This window comes from Pristis pectinata, chromosome 4 (assembly GCF_009764475.1).
Source record: "Pristis pectinata isolate sPriPec2 chromosome 4, sPriPec2.1.pri, whole genome shotgun sequence".
In the NCBI taxonomy this organism is placed as follows: domain Eukaryota; kingdom Metazoa; phylum Chordata; class Chondrichthyes; order Rhinopristiformes; family Pristidae; genus Pristis; species Pristis pectinata.
In genome coordinates this window covers 94,139,292-94,157,184 of record NC_067408.1, presented here as the reverse complement: position 1 = coordinate 94,157,184, position 17,893 = coordinate 94,139,292, and the positions used below count along the sequence as shown (strand labels likewise).

General features: G+C 41.2%; 1 protein-coding gene across 1 annotated transcript in view; it reads left to right on the top strand.

The window, feature by feature from the left end:
- fstl1b (follistatin-like 1b) overlaps positions 1-17,893 on the top strand; it is a 98,158-nt gene that overhangs the window by 76,743 nt on the left and 3,522 nt on the right. Inside the window, exons 4-10 of the mRNA XM_052014024.1 lie at positions 3,047-3,176; positions 3,261-3,296; positions 4,898-5,028; positions 11,570-11,688; positions 13,984-14,096; positions 16,428-16,538; positions 17,733-17,836. Of these exons, the coding sequence (XP_051869984.1) occupies positions 3,047-3,176; positions 3,261-3,296; positions 4,898-5,028; positions 11,570-11,688; positions 13,984-14,096; positions 16,428-16,538; positions 17,733-17,836 (744 nt within the window). The remainder of the gene's footprint in view (positions 1-3,046; positions 3,177-3,260; positions 3,297-4,897; positions 5,029-11,569; positions 11,689-13,983; positions 14,097-16,427; positions 16,539-17,732; positions 17,837-17,893) is intronic.

The window sequence follows — 17,893 nt, the reverse complement described above, 5'->3', positions numbered from 1 at the left end:
AGGTGGATGTCATGGAGGGGCTGTCTATGGAGTCTCTGTGGGTGGAGGTTATGAACAGGAAGGGGTCAATAACTTTTACTGGGTGTTTATTATAGGCCGCCCAATAGTAACAGGGATATCGAGGAGCAAATAGGGAAGCAGATCCTAGAAAGATGTGATAATTACAGAGTTGTTGTGATGGGAGATTTTAATTTCCCAACCATTGATTGGCATCTCCATACAGTGAGGGGTGTAGATGGGGTTTGTTAAGTGTGTTCAGGAAGGATTCTTGACACAATATGTAGATAAGCCTACAAGAGGAGAGGCTGTGCTTGATTTGTTATTGGGAAATGAACCTGGTTAGGTGTCAGATCTCTCAGTGGGAGAGCATTTTGGAGATAGTGATTATAATTCTATCTCCTTTACGATAGCATTGGAGAGAGATAGGAGCAGACGGACTAGAAAGGTGTTTACTTGGAGTAAAGGGAATTATGAGGCTCTCAGGCAGGAAATTGGAAGCTTAAATTGGGAACAAATGTTCTCAGGGAAAAGTACGGAAGAAATGTAGAATGCCTTGGCGGACAGGATTAAGGAAAACCCCAAGGCATTCTACAAGTATGTGAAGAGCAAGAGGATAAGATGCGAAAGAATAGGGCCTATCAAGTGCAGCAGTGGGAAAGTGTGTATGGATCCGGAAGAAATAGCGGAGGTACTTAATGAATACTTTACATCAGTATTCACTACGGAAAAAAATCTGGGTGATTGTAGTGAGGACTTGCAGCAGGCTGAAAAGCTTGAGCATGTGCATATTAGAAAAGAGGTGGTGCTGAAACTTTTGGATAGCATCAAGTTAGATAAGTCGCCGGGACCGGATGAGATGTACCCCACGCTGCTGTGGGAGGTGAGGGAGGAGATTGCAGAGCCTCTGGCGATGATCTTTGCATCATCGATGGAGACAGGAGAGGTCCCAGAAGATTGGAGGGTTGCGGATGTTGTTCCCTTATTCAAGAAAGGGAGTAGAGATAGCCCAGGAAATTATAGACCGGTGAGTCTTACCTCAGTGGTTGGTAAGCTGATGAAGAAGATCCTGAGAGGCAGAATTTATGAACATTTGGAGAGGTATAATATGATTAGGAATAGTCAACATGGCTTTGTCAAGGGCAGGTCCTGCCTTATGAGCCTGATTGAATTTTTTAAGGATGTGACTAAACACATCGATGAAGGAAGAGCAGTAGATGTAGTGTATATGGATTTCAGCAAGGCATTTGATAAGGTACCCCATGCAAGGCTTATTGAGAAAGTAAGGAGGCATGGGATCCAAGGGGACATTGCAATGTGGATCCAGAACTGGCTGGCCCACAGAAGGCAAAGAGTGGTTGTTGAAGGGTCGTATTCTGCATGGAGGTCAGTGACCAGTGGTGTACCTCAGGGATCTGCCCTGGGACCCTTACTCTTTTTGATTTTTATAAACGACCTGGATGAAGAAGTGGAGGGATGGGTTAGTAAGTTTGCGGATGACACAAAGTGGATAGTATAGTGGATAGTATAGAGGGCTGTCAGAGGTTACAGAGGGATATAGATCGGATGCAGACTTGGGCTGAGAAGTGGCAGATGCAGTTCAACCCAGATAAGTGTGAAGTGGTTCATTTTGGTAGGTCAAATATGATGGCAGAGTATAGTCTTAATGGTAGGACTCTTGGCAGTGTGGAGGTACCCCACTTGGAGTACTGTGCTCAGTTCTGGTCGCCTCACTACAGGAAGGATGTGGAAGCCATAGAGAGGGTGCAGAGGAGATTTATAAGGATGCTGCCTGGATTGCAGGGCATGCCTTATGAAATCAGGTTGAGGGAACTCGGCCTTTTCTCCTTGGAGTGACGGAGGATGAGTGGGGACCTGATAGAGGTATATAAGATGATGAGAGGCATTGATCGGGTAGATAGTCAGAGGCTTTTCTCCAGGGCTGAAATGGGTGCCACAAGAGGACACAGGTTTAAGGTGCTGGGGAGTAGGTAGAGAGGAGATGTCAGGGGTACGTTTTTTACTCAGAGAGTGGTGAGTGCGTGGAATGGGCTGCCAGCAACGGTGGTGGAAGCGGAAACGATAGGGTCTTTTAAGAAACTTTTGGATAGGTACATGGAGCTGAGAAAAATAGAGAGCTATAGGTAAGCCTAGTAATTTCTGAGGTAGGGACATGCTTGGCACAGCTTTGTGAGCTGAAGGGCCTGAATTGTGCTGTAGGTTTTCTATGTTCTATGATGTTTTCCTCCTTAACAACTCGTTGGACCTGAAGACAAAAAAGACTGCAGATGTTGGAATCTAGAACAAAAACAGACCGCTGGAGGAACTCAGCAGGTCAAGCAGCATCTGTGGAGACAAATGATGCAGGGACTCAACCCGAAACATCAACTTACACCTTTTGCCTCCACGATGCTGCTGATCTCCGTGCTTTTCTCCACGGATACTGCCTGACCTGCTGAGTTCCTCCAGCATCGTTTTTTCATCTGGATTCCAGCATCTGCAGTCCTTTGTTTCTCTGCTGCTTGATTTGCTGAGTTCTTCTAGCATTCTGTTTTTGTACTTGTTGGACTAGCCTGCTAACTTTTTGTGATTCATGTACTAGAACACCTAAATCCCCCTGAACTGATGTATTTAAAATTCATGGTAGATTATAGCTAAACTAACAGGAGAAATTTATCCATAAATTTAAATCATGGAGCAGATTAAATGAGTATTTCAGAAATATAAACAAATTGCTACAAATATACAGGTTCACTGGAGAAGGAAGCAAAGGTAAGAATTTAAAATTGAAAGATGATCTTCATGAAACAGAGGTTCTGTTTCTGTCAATACTGACATTGCCTCACATAATATCTGTAAGATTTTGCTTTTATTTCAGAAATATACTTTTTTAAAAAGTGCTGTAATCTCCGTTATGTTTCTAGATGTTGGTCTCTCTTGCAGTTACACAGTAAACTTGATGAATCAGAGCACAGCAATACCACGTACATAGGGGAAAGGTCCACCGCTACTTTCTCATGCAGCCGATATTCCTTCTTATTTGCTCCAGGAATGCAAACATCACAAGAGGGTGGTTTGTGGAAGCAATGGGAAAACTTATCGTAACCACTGTGAACTTCATCGTGATGCATGTCTGACTGGAATGAAGATTCAGGTCTCTCATGATGGGCATTGTGAAGGTAAACCTGAGACCATTTTGTAAAATATTATATGATATCTCCTGGTGATAACTTACTTATACGTTCCTTGTGTTTTCTTTGCAGAAAAAAAGAATGACAAAGCAACGGCCAGCAGTCCAGGTGCGGGATAAGTAAATGAATTCAGTTATTGTGGGGTTTTAATGGCTGCGTGTATGATTATCTGTGCATTGAACTATGACTTCAGTCACATTATGGCATCTGTTAATTGTAGTGAGCAGGGAGGAAAATAATAATATTGCCTCACTTTTCTATAGTTAAGACCTACCATGGGACCAACCTGAAAACTTAGAATATGAATAACTGCATCAGTATCCAGTGATAGAATTATTACACTGGAGCATGTCTGTACCATAGTGATATTTTCCATAGAAATGGCCTAGATGTGCTTGGTTCAGTGAGATTGGAATATTCAGATACCTTGTTTCTCTAGTTGGATAATAATCATTAGTGTCCTCCTCTGCATTGGAAGAAAGAAAAGTAAATGCTTATATAAAGGCTGGATGTATTTGGCAGTCATGTGTCTCTCGATGGTGTAAGTTGCATGATCATACAGCCACCTAGAGCAGCAGATTGGCATAAAATGAAAAACTGCTTCAATAAGTTTTATTGATGCGTCCAATTTCCAGCAACAGGTGATGTTTATACAAAAATCTACCTTAACATTCAAATCAGTTGTATTTGTGAGCATTACATGGCCCAGATTTCTAAGAAACTGCTGGCATATCTCAGTGTAAGTGGAGGAAAGGTGATGAGGCCCCCTGCATTGCAGAAGTCCCAAGCTCTGCCAGAAAGTTCCCAGCTATGCCCATTGGATTCCATAGAAACCTATTGAGACTTGCCAGTAGTTATGCAACTGGATTGGTTTTCAAATCCAGCTACAGATTAGGCCCATCAGTTGTTTCTATGGAAATGATGACTAGGTTAGTGAATATTAGAAGAATTTCTTCCTGCTGAGCCCTGTGTAGAAAGCTTGTTATAATAATTATAGCTCATACTTTAAGTCATACTTATTGACACAGAACATTCTGTTGACTTCCAACAAGCTTTAAGCAGTTTGTTATGGATACAAAGTAAAAAGTTAAATTATTATTGTCACTCAGGTATATGGTGGCACCAGTTATTTCATTGTTTTGCAAAGTAAAAAAGAAATATGAGAAGGCTTCTTTGTTTTGATCTCAACATTATATGATTGTTATGATGTTACATTTGAAGTACTTAATTATGCTTCATTAAAGTTATGGCAATTATACAAGCAGCTACAGTGTTGCATTATTATGAATACAGATTAGAATTAGGAGCAAGTGACAAGTCTGTGGAAAAAATCCACCCAAGTACAAAAGGGATTTTTTAAAATCATGCTTACGCCCTTCCTCAAAACACTCTGCTGGTAGCTAGCTTTATGGGATCAACCTTCCTGGTGCTTCAGTAAAATTAACATTTGCCCTTAATGGCCTTTAGAATTGAACCTCAAGATGGTGTAGAAACTGTTTTCTCAGTAATTTTTAAAGTCCATATTACAATCTAGTTTGTTTTTACATACTGTGCTATAATTCAATCCTGCACATAGAGATTACTGATATCAGATTGAAATACGAAGTAATACTGTAGATTTTATGGTACTCTAGACATCCCACTGGGATAATTCTTGGTCTTTTCACTGAACAAACCTACTGAGCAATGTAAAATGTTTTCTCCTCTAGTTGTTTGCTATCAGTCAGATCGGGATGAGCTTCGGCGCCATGTCATGGAATGGCTAGAGACAGAAATTGTTCCTGATGGGTGGTTCTCCAAGGGCATCAACTACACAAACATTCTGAACAAATACTTCAAGGTAGGCATGGCCTCAGTAAAACACAAAGTAAAGTTGGAAATTTGTATTATCACTTATGAGCATGAGTTTTAAATGTTAAGGAGTAAAGGGGCACAGGGAACAGAGCCACAGGGAGTGTAAATGAAGAATAAAAACTGTTGGATCAGAAAGATAATCTGTTAATTTAGTTATTCTAATAAAGAGAGACATGGGAGGCCTTCTTGGACTTCTTGGGAGGGCATTTTGCTTAGGAAGGAGATTAAGAAGCAGAAACTTAAAGGTAGTAATCTCTGGATTAGTCCACATCCTGTGTATCAGTGAGTAAAGAAATAGGAGAGTAGCTTGTGCTGTGTGAGAAGGTTTAAACTTACTTGGCTAGGGGATGGTCACAGAAATATAACATGGAAAAGGAGAAAAGGGAATCAGGAGAGTTAAAAGGCACCAGGTGAAGGAATAGTAAGCTTTAGTTCAGGATCAAGCCAAGAGAAAATACCAAAGAGCCAAAATAAGTTTACACTGCATGTATGTAAACACAAAAAACATATTAAACAAGATTGAGGTCCAGGTTCAATTAACCACTAGTGATTATAATGTTGTGACAGTAACAGAGACTTGAATATAAAAAAATGATAAGAATGAGTTCTAAACATTTCATGGATAGAAGATATTCAGGAAAGGAAGCAAGGAGGAGAGGCCACAAAACTGAAGAAAAAGCAAGGCATTCTTAATCCTGAGGGACTGCCTAATAATAAGATGATGAAGATTCTGTTCTTCATTTCAGACTCTGTCCTAACATTAAAATGTATACTGTACTGTTCACTGAAATATTGTGTGGGCATTATGTTTAGCAAAAGTTACAATGTGTTATTATCCAAAAGGCAATACTCATAATTATCTCAAAAATACTACAGACACCTTTCATTACTCTTAATTTGTGGTATTATGCAATGAAAGAGCCCTGCAATCAACGTTTTGAAACTGCTGTTGGCATGGGACAGCTAATGCATCTGTCAGAGCTGGTTTTGTAATTAAAGACCTGATGGGTGTGAACTCTGCAATGGAATTCACAATGTTAAATCTTAAAGGATTAAGTGAAGGAGTTTGGATGTACTTGTATTTATACTGTGACCACTGGAAACATGAAATAGAAGCAAGAATTAATGCCTATATACAACAGATCAGTCATTATCTGGAACAGTATAGATGGCAAGTTTTCTATTTGAGTTTGGGACTTCACATTTAAATACTGAATTCCATTCTGTTTGTGCTTGGTGGTTTTGAATTTTTTTTTGAGTTGTGAGGAGTAAATTTCATAAGTAATGACAGTTGTATGTGGGTTTGAAAAGCATAAAAAATTTACAGCCAGTGTGAAGAAGAGAAGTTCTAATTCATTGTAAGAGATTGTTACGTGGACAATTTTCCTGAGAAATACTGACATTTCCATGCAGAACTTCAGTATTCCCCTCCATATACGTCAGGAAAATCAGGATTCTCATATAAATGGAAGTCCCAGTCTTCCTTAGAGATGCTGAGTGGCGTATTCCTGACTATGATCTGGTGAAGGAATCCAGCACCAATTCCCTGCAATTAGCCAGCAGCTGTTCAGCAACACCATTCATTTCATTGGAGAAGAATGGCTTGGAGGGAAATAGGCTAAATTTCTAATTTGTTTTTAAGTGTTTTTTTTAATTTCTAAAACACTTCATATACTTTCACAATTCATATACTTTCTAATACTTTTTGAATGACTAGTTCTTTCAACCATGTTTGATAGCTGATTGAGTTAAAGGACAAAGCTGAGCTGGTTCTCAAAGTTTTTTTCTGTGTGCACAGGAATTATTCACACCCTGTGCATGATGCTATTTATAACTAGAAGTCCCTGCACTGCAGAGAGCCTCACCAGATTGGAACTGACCTTGTGCAAGAAGTTTGAAGATACTTTAAAGACAAATGCAGACATGGCAGAAGGGTGAACAATGGACACAGGTGCCATTGCTCCTAATAAATAATGGGGCAATATTTTATAATACATACTCATTAGTGTGTTGAATATTGTAAGAATTTGCATCTTCATCTACTTCGCTTTGAAGTTTTCAAGTCTAAAAAAACAGATTTCTTTCCAACAGGAATCTGAAGAAAGTATGGATTTTTGCTTAGTTAACACTCACTGCATATGATAGTCAAATTCTCAAACTCTCTGAGAGATTCCAACATGACATCTGCCTGGATCCTCAAATTGGCACTTAGTCTCCCACCTGCAAAACTATTTTGAAAATTTGGAAGCTGAAAGAATGTACTAGGCAATAAATGCACATAATGTGCATTTCAGAAAGTAAGTGTGCATGAAGTACATAGGTAGTCCTAAAAATGATCTGTGGTGCTAAGGGCCTTGAAAGTCATCAATACAAAATTGCATTTTAAAGATATGACATGCTGGAACAGTACACAGCACAAACTAGATGCTTGTATTGGAGATGATGTGGGTGAGAATTTGTAAGTAGTTGTAGTCATAGAGTTATACAGCAGGGAATCAGGCCCTTTGGCCCAAATGGTCCATGCTGACCAAGATGCCCCATCCAAGCTCGTCTCATATTTGCCAGCGTTTGGCCCATAACCTTCTAAACCTTTCCAATCCATGTACTTGTCCAACTGTCTTTTAAAAGCTGTGATTTGTACCTTCTTCAACCACTTCCTCTGGCAGCTCATTCCACATGGATACCACCCTTTGTGTAAAAAAAAAGTTGCCACTCAAGTTCCTCTGAAATCTTTCCCCTCTCAGAAACTATGCCCTCTAGTTCTTGGTACTCCAACTCTGGGAAAAAGACTGAGTGCATTCACCTTATCTATGCCCCTTATGATTTTATACACCTCTTTAAGATCACCTCTCCATCTCCTATGCTCCAACAAATAAGATCCTAGCCTGTCCAACCTCTCCCTATAACTCAGTCCCTCAAGTCCTGGCAACATCCTTGTAAAATTCTTCTGCACTCTTTTCAGTTTAATAACATCCTTCCTATAGCAGGGCGACCAAAACTGAACACAATATCCAAGTGTGGTCTCACCAGCGTCCTGTACAACCGCACCATAACCCCCCAACTGTTATACTCTGTTTCAAACCTAGTCCAGCCCCACTCCTCAATTCTTTTTCCACTATATTTACGACTGCATTAGTGCCACCTCTTGTACCCGTGTGGAACTTGACAGTTTCATAATTTTCGCCACAAATTTTCACCCAGCTCTCCAATTCACTTGGACTATCTCTGACATTTCTTTCTCCTTCCTCGATCTTTCCATCTCTATCTCAGGAGATTCCTTATCCACTGACATCCTCTACAAACCCACTGATGCCCACAGCTACCTTGATTACAGCTCCTCCCACCCTGTCTCTTGCAAGGATGCAATCCCTTTTTCTCAATTTCTCTACCTCTGCTCCCATGATGAGGCTTTCCACTCCAGGACATCTGAGATGTCCAACTTCTTTTCTAACTGGGGCTTCCCCCCGACTATGGTCGAGAGAGCTCGCACCTGTATCTCTGCCATATCCCGCACCTCCGCTCTCACCCCCACCCCTCCCAGACCCACAGGGATAGGGTCCCCCTTGTCATCACATTTCATGCCACCAGCCTATGTATCCAACATATCATTCTCCGCCACTTCTGCAATCTCCATTGGGACCCCACCACCAAGCCCCTTTCCCATCCCTTTCTGCCTTTCGCAAAGACTCTCTCTCCATGACTCCCTCGTTGACCTGTGTTAACACACTTTTGGTCAACAAAGTGATGTTCAACTGCAGGCAGCTGGAGTTCACAAGAAGTGATAGGCTGCCTCTGGGACCTCACTCCCAAAGTGGAGTCGGTAATGACCCTAATTGAGAGGTCCATTATTGAGGATCATGATGGTAACCTCAAACCAACACTTCCTTCATTTCCTTGAGACACTTTATTTACAAGCTGCAGATGGAGTAATCATGTACCTCTGGCTTCCCCGACCTTGGTTGCTGCATTAATTTTACTCTTTTCCTTCCAGCCTAAAAGGACCCATATACGTGAATGTTTATTACTGTAATGACCCTGACAGACATTGCCATGCAATCCTTGCCAGCTCCGAGCATGAAACCATGGCTACAGTAGCTCACAGATCACTGTGACGATATCCCTGTAGATGTGATGGCATCTCAAGCATCAGCTTTTGCTGAGGATTCCCTGAGCATCCTAAATGGATATAGCATTTGGCCAGCACAGTAATGTAGCTAGTAGAGCTGCTCCTTAACAGCTCCAGCAGCCCAGGTTCAATCCTGACCTCCATTTCATGTTATCCTTGTGACTGTACGAGTTTCCCCTGGGTGCTGCAGTTTCCTCCAGGATCCTTAAGACATACAGATAGGTTGATCAATTGGCCACTGTAAATTGCCCGTGCTGTGACGACTTGTGGTAGGAACTGGGGGAGAGGAGTTGATGGGAATGGTGGGAAGATGGAGTGGTGAGTGGTATTTAGTGTAGGATTTATGTATAAATGAATGCTTGATAGTCAGCGTGGACACAGTGGGCCAAAGGGCCTTTTACCATGATGTATGACTCTAACGTCCTATTGAGAGCCTTGTCCCCCCTCCCTTTTTCAGCATCTTGGCCTGCTCATAGTGTTGTCTGCTCATTCTCCCTCGTCATGCTGTACTACAAGAGGAATGTCTACTAATCCACCCATGTCTGGGAGCAACCAGTTAATGGAAAAGCTTTGAAGTCAGGTCAAAGTTCTTCGCACTCCCTGATGATTTCTGTAACGCTAAAGTACTCTATAAGACTCTACAAAAACAGAAAATATTTGTCAAATTACGGCATCAGAAAATAAGAGGAAGGTAAAGGTATTGAAGCAAATAATGTATACTTGTGAATTAAACTGTCAGGTTTAATATGCTTTCAAGGAGATGACAGGTGACATTGTGGGTTACCAGCTGTAACTTTGATGCTCTGCCAAACTTCCACTGTGGTTGTCGCACCTTTTGGACTGGACCTGCAGATTTACATAGAACAATGTTGTGCCGAACTAATTAAATGCCTAATTAAACTAATCCCTTCTGCCTACACAATGTCCATATTCTTTGATTCTCTGCACATTCATATGCCTATCTAAGCGCCTCTTAAACGCCTCTCTTGTATCTGCTTCCACTACCACCCCTGGCAGTGCATTCCAAGCACCCACCACTCACTGTTTAAAAGAACTTGCCCCACACACCTCCTTTGGACTTTCCCCCTCTTACCTTAAATGCATGCCCTCTAGTGTTAGACATTTTGACCCTGGGAAAAAGATACCAGCTGTCTACTCTGTCTTTGCCTCTCATAATCTTATAAACTTCTCTCAGGAGCCTTTGCCACTCCAGAGAAAATAACACAAGTTTGTCCAATCTCTCCTTGTAGTACCTGCCCTCTAATCCAGGCAGCATCCTGGTAAACCTCTTCTGCACCCTCTCCAAAGCCTCCACATCCTTCCTATAATGGGGCGATCAGAATTGAACACAGTACTCCAGATGGAGCCTAACGAGAGATTTATAAAGCTGCAACATAACTTCCTGACTCTTAAACACAGTGCCTCAACTAATAAAGGCAAGCATCCCATATGCCTTCTTTGCCACCCTATCAACCTATGCAGCCATTTTTGGGGAGCTATGGACTTGGACCCCAAGATCCCTCTGTACATCAACACTTTGGATCCTGCCATTAACTGTGTGATGTTTACATTTGAAGTTTTAATGCTGACCAAAGACATACATCTCTTGCAGATATTTTCAAACCATTACCCCAGGTGCTATCCCCCATAGCTCCTTCTCCTGCTAACCCAACTCATCTCTGCTCCTTATCCCATATTATGTATCAGTGCATTGGGCAATTATAGCAATTGTTGCTGAGCTGCAGAACATAATCAAATACTTTATATGTACAATGTAGGTAAGTTCTAGAAGGATCATTGATGACCTGCACATTAATGAATTAATGCATATCTTTCAAACCAGAAGATTGTCAAAGCCCCTTTCAGCTGCTGCAGGCATTTCATGAAATTGAATTCAAGTCTTCTTAGTTTCAACAGGGAAGCTCCATTGGGGTTAGCAAGGGTTGTGGTGTTGGTGCAGGGGTTGGTCACTAAGGAGAGGGGAAAACTTCATCTGGCTGGTATTCCACAAACACATGATGTGCAGATTTAAAATATGGTTTTGTGTTCAGCATTATCTGTGTACAGCCAGATTTCAGAGAAGTGGAGTCTGGAAGATCAGGTTGACTTTAAGCCTATGCTCCTTGACTGCAGATGTTTGGTGTGTGAAAACCCTGGTACCCTGGTGCCTAGTTTATAGAAGCTTGGCTTAACAGGTTGAAACTGACTCTCCCACCATTCTTTTCCACAGGAATTCTATTGATCACCTCCCATAATTTTTACAGATCCATGGATGACCCATCTCTAGAGTTATGGAGGTTGATCAGGAGAACCCTCGCATCAATTCTATCCCAGTATTCTTAGCTTTTCTGGGTTTGTTCATGTTCTGATTTTGAAAGAATCTTAATTTTATTTTTGACAGAATTATGATGATGGTGACTCCTACCTAGATTCTAATGAGTTCCTGAAATTCATTGAGCACAACGAGACTGCTGTCAACATCACCATGCGCTCTGAGGAAGACGAAACCAAACTTCTTCGGTGAGGCGGGAAGCGAGAGGAATTTTGCAGTTGACACACTGTCCGAGGTCTTGGTGGAACTAAGTAATTTGACTAGTTGTGGGACAGCGTAGCAACTGAAAAGATACAAAGGGACCAAGTTTGATGTAGCCACAGGCCCACAAGTAGTCAAAGGCTAAAGATAAACTAAATTTAAAACTGGAATCCTTTGAGGATTAATGTACAAACCCTGAACTAAAACATACTGCTAGGCACCAGCAGTATTCATGGCAGAAGTTCCTGCACTAATTGGCATTAAGAAACTCCAAGGCAGAAGGAAAACCATGAATTTGATTGACACCTAGAGAAACAGAGTCTGAGTCTCTGTACATTGTTTCCTCAGGAATCTATTTACTGTTTTGCGATTGTTCAGAAATTCCAATTTTTCAGCATCTAGAACATAGAACAGTACAGCACAGGAACAGGCCCTTCAGCCCACAATGTTGTGCCAAACTAATTAAATTAGTAATCAAATACCCAACTAAACTAATCCCTTCTGCCTATACAATGTCCATACCCTTCCATTTCCCGCACATTCATGTGCCTATCTAGGAGCCTCTTAAACGCCCCTGTTGTATTTGCCTCCACCACCACCAGCCTAGGCAGCGTATTCCAGGCACCCACCACTCTGTGTAAAAAAAACTTGCCCCACACATCTCCTTTGAACTTATCCCCTCTCACTTTAAATGCATGCCCTCTGGTATTAGACATTTCAACCCTGGGAAAATGATACCAGCTGTCTACTCTATCAATGCCTCTCATAATCTTATAAACCTCTATCAGATCTCCCTTTAGCCTCCGCCACTCCAGAGAAAACAACCCAAGTTTATCTGACCTCTCCTTATAGCACATGCCCTCTAATCCAGGCAGCATCCTGGTAAACCTCTTCTGCACCCTCTCCAAAGCCTCCACATCCTTCCTACACTGAGGTGACGAGAACGGAATGCAATACTCCAGATTCAGCTTAACTATAGTTTTATAAAGCTACAGCATAACTTCCTGTCTCTTGAACTCAGTGCCTCAACTAATAAAGGCAAGCATGCCATACGCCTTCTTTACCACCCTATCAACCTGTGTAGCCACTTTGAGGGAGCTATGGACTTGGACCCCAAGATCCCTCTGCTCATCAACACTGTTAAGGATTTTGCTATTATCAGTGTACTGTCTCTTTACATTTGATCTCCCAAGGTGCAGCACTTCACATTTGGCCGGGTTAAACTCCATCTGCCATTTCTCCGCCCAACTGATCGATATCCCACTGTATCCTTTGCCAGTCTTCTACACTAACCACAACACCACCAATCTTCATATCATCTGCAAACTTACTAACCCACCCATCTACATTTTCATCCACGTCATTTACATATATCACAAACAGTAGAGGTCCCAGTAGAGATCCCTGCGGAACACCACTAGTCACAGACCTCCAGCCAGAATGAGTCCCATCGACCACTACCCTCTATGTTATATGGATAAGCCAATTCTGAATCCAAATGGCCAATTCACCGTGAATCCCATGCATCTGTTTCACAATGCTCCCTTTAAATTAGGGCCAGTTCCCCACATTCCCTTTAAATCTACTGGGGCCCCATTTCCCATGCTCACTTGAGATTTACTGGGATCAATTATTTGCTTCGCCTTTAACTCACCAAGGCCCTATTCCACCACTCACTTTGACTCACCCTGGTCACTAGAACATTTATTACATTACTATGTAACATAAAAAAAAGTGAACTAAAAGTGTGTTGGGGTATCAATATGAGTAACATCCAGGAGAATGTAAAATCTTCTAGTCCTGCACCACAAAAGTCCTGAGGGTGCTAGATTATTAGAGTTTTACTGTATCAAATCAGGCATGTTAGCTAGTTAAGTAGACATGTCTGTACTCCACTGACAAAGGCAGAGTTTAAAAACCATTATCTTCAGCTGGCATCTTGTCAGTGAACTGCTAAAGTTGAGTAGACGCCTTTACCACAAATACCTACCACTGATCTCAATTGAAATATATCTATCATGGCACTAGATTTATATAAAATGAAATGAGAATCTCTTCCTCATTCTAGATGCCCTTCAGGGCAGCTGGCAGAAAATCCTGATGAGCTGTGCTGGCTCTTCTATCAGGATAAAAGGCTCCTAGATATTTGGTTTATTTGGGAGATATAATATTGATAGTTAATATTGATAGGAAATTTCTTTACCTGACGCTTTTGGGTGTAAACATTATTATTACTTGCATGCTCAGACAGACTGGGCAGTGAAACATGTGATATTTTGTAGGGGTCTGTGTGTGGATGCACTGATTGAGCTGTCTGATGAGAACGCTGACTGGAAACTCAGCTTCAATGAATTCCTCAACTGCCTGAATCCTGGTTTTGTCCCTCCTGAGAAAAGTAAGTATAAACTGCACTTTATGGACAGAAATACACCAAATAGTCTTTGATACTTTTACCTCCCTCCCTTCATTTCCCCCTTTATTCCCCACTGTTGGCACTCATTCCACATTGGGTAATATTTCCTGCTGTTATTCTGGTGGCCATTCTTCATATGAAAGTTTGGACAGTGAGATTGTTACACTTCATAATGAGTCCTGATCTTGTGCTTATGTGATATCTCACATCAATTAAGAGCACTGTAAAAGTTAAAGAGTAGTAACTCGCTCCTCTCAGAAGCTAAAGGATGGTGAGATAAGTTGTAGCCAGTTTCCCATTCCCCAAATTGTTATTCCAAGTGAACACAGAACAAGAATCAGTTCTGCCTCCAGTCATTCAGCACCTGTGTACAATGAATTTACCCAGTCTGTGAATAGAAGAGTCATATCCTTAAAAACAAAATTTTAGCTGTAAACCAAGAAAGTTAATCATACTTCTGTTTGATAAAACTGAAGTTATTCATTTAGCATAAGCCAACATTTCATTTTGTGGTATTTCACAAGTACTCCACCTTTACTGATATAAGGACATATTGAATGGTTTGCTGCAGGAAACTTTTGAGTGGTTTTGTATGTCCCAATCTGATTTATTGCACTCCTATGTGGCAGATGGTGCCCCACTATTCCACTCCCTGCCCTTTCTCTATTTCTCTGGGATTTGGGAGTATCAAAGGCTATGGGGATAGTGTACAAAAGCAGTGATTGAGCTGAAAGATCAACCATGATCTCAATGAGTGGCAGAGCAGATGATGAGGGGCAAAATGTCCTACACGCTCCTAATTCATATGATCTTATTATGGTCCTTAGCTGATATTATCTCAATACAGTGCATTCAAAGGCATATAGCTGGAGCTCACTGCTCCAGCATGACTACTTAGCATTCATTCTACAAGACGTAGTCTTTAAACAGAAATTTTTTGTGAAAACCTTTCACCCAAGATGGACCGGATACACTTCAGGCTTTTGATAGCAAGTCAATGAACTGGACCTGCTCCAAAAGTGACCGACAAGCATGGGTGCACACATACCCACATTCCATCAGCCAGCATGTCTTTGAGATGTGGGAGGAACCCCAAGGGGTCACAAGGAGAACATACAAATTCTATACAGACAGCATCCAAGGTCATGTCGAACCTGAATTGCTGCAGCTGTAAGGTGGCAGCAACATTGACTTTACCATCTGTGCTGCTCCAATCCTTCAGTTGTAATGGGAAGCTGTTCAACCTACACTGACTACACTCCAGAACCAAGTTCACCCAACTTCAGTATTGACAGTAGGCTGATCATTATTGTATGTGGCCTTGTTAGGCGGCAGAGCTGCAAGTCATCCACAACTCATGAGAATAAGCCTTACGCTCAACATCTGCAAGATAAAGACCAACCTGCCCCACTGCACAACACTGACCTCTGACAATAAATGTTTATGGTGAGACCTGGGAAACGTCGGCCACTTTCTGTATCTTGGGAGCCACCTCTTGTTGAAGGCAGACATCAACAATGAAATCCACCAGTGTCTTCTATGCACCAGTAGAACCTTTGATCGATTTAGGAAAAAGGGTGTTTGGAGATCAAGACCCTAGACGTGGCACATAACTCATGATCCACTGGGTAGCAGTGGTTCCTGCCCCCTTACATGCCTCTGAGACCTGGACTACCCTGCTAGATAACTGACTGGTTCATGCCCAAACAACTACTGTTCTAGCTGTCTGTAACTTAGACATTTTTAGCCTTCCAAGCACAACTGTTACATTACTGCCACTGGAAATATATTAACAAAGCTGTCTTTGCAAGATCCTCCAAATTTACTTTAAAGTCAAGCAAACAATCAACAGTGCCCTCTTCCATACCTTAGTGAATGCCAGTACTTATAAAGAATCTTGGACCCAAAATGTTCATGCTGCTTCTCTTTCCACAGAGGTTGCCTGATGTGCTGAGTGTTTTTTTAAACAAGCATTTTATTTTTACTAATAAGTTGCTATTTCTGTTTCCTGATGCAACTATTATAATAACTTGAGGTAAAATACAGTTTGTGCTGTGTTGCTTCTTGTTTCCAGTAACAGAACCACAGAGGCTAACCATACTGCACAGTACAGAACATTGAGGACACGTGCCCACTTTCATAGTTTTTTTATCCCCCTGGAAGAAACTGCATTTTATGTCGCAAGTGTACTATTTATTTCAGCAGTGTGGTCATAGGTGAATAATGCAAAATTTCGTCTCCTTTTTGACAGCTTGTTTTACATGAGCTGGGGATAACACTGAAATAACAATCTTTTTGTTTGATCTATTATAGAATGTGCCTTGGAAGATGAGACCTACGAGGATGGAGCTGAGACTACAGTGGAATGTAACCGATGTGTCTGTGCCTGTGGCAACTGGGTGTGTACTGCCATGACCTGTGATGGTAAGTCAAAATACTTCCCCAGGAATAACACTGATACAGTTCTCACCTAGAATTCCGAGTGGACTGAAGAGAGGGGTGGTATCAATTTGCTGCCTTTCTCCATGTACACCTGCAGACAGAATGAGAATATGTTAGTGGTCAGTGGCATTTGTGGTTAGAACAGGGAATAATAACTCATTATGTTGCTCTGGAGGAGATAAAATATAAGTTAACTTGCTTTGTGCAAGTATTTAGGGCTTGAGTATGGATGCAGTGGTTAATTCTCAGTTTAAGTTCACACAAACAAGTAATAATAGAAAACCCAAGGACAGAATTAACTTTCACAAAAACTCCGGAGAAATAAAAAATGTTCCAGCTTCAAAAACAGCTTGAAGCAGGGACTGCTACTTATCTATTCCCTTCAAATAGTCAGGAGACCCAAGGCTCCTGAGGACTTTGATACAGGAACAAAAGAAATGACATTCCACAGTACTGTAGAATTCAGGACAAAGAACCTTTTAAACAAGTTTCTGAAATAAATCTTGGAAGGGTTGATGTTTAATTATTTCTCTTTTGCATTGGGAACTCCAGACACCCAAGGAATGCCAAGGAGAAATTTATGCTACATTGAGACACAGAGTAGAAGACAAACAACTTTTTTGTTGACTGAAAGAATCACATTTAAACTAAAGACTACTGAAATTAGCCGTTTAGCTGTAACTGTTTACTGACATGTGATTTTTGGAAAGCGTCATACTGTCATCAATGGGATAATGTACAATGCCAGTTTTACCTGCTTTTCAGTTATCCTGATATCCTCATTGCACACCCCATAGTTTGGGAACTTCTGTTTAACACTCAAGAACTTTAAGAGGATAATCTGTTCTGCAGAATGCTTCCATGGTCTTTTCCATATAAGTCCAAAGCATCCTTTAATAGTCTGTGATAAGTTAACATTGGCCTAACAACTAATAACTGGTTGATCTGATTGTTATTAACAAGTTGTTGTGGCACAAACTCACCACAAGATACTAATCATTATGCCATTTCAAAGAACGTATTTCTTAAAGAAACTGTGGTTATGTGTATATTTAACTCTGCATTGCCATTACTTATTTGGTCAGCTTCTTTATTTTGTATTAATGATTTATTTCTGTTCTGTTTTCCTTTTCTCTGTGTCTCAAGTAACTATTGCTTTTCTCTCTTTCATTGAAGGCAACAATAAGAACATCCCTGAGGAGCAGCCACACGCAACTGCAGATGATGAAATGACTGAAGAGGAATGGACAAAATATGTTCAAGAGCTCAACAAACATCAGGTTAGTGCAAAGTCAATCTGTGACTTAAGGACCAGCTCAGTGATGATGGTTGTGCAT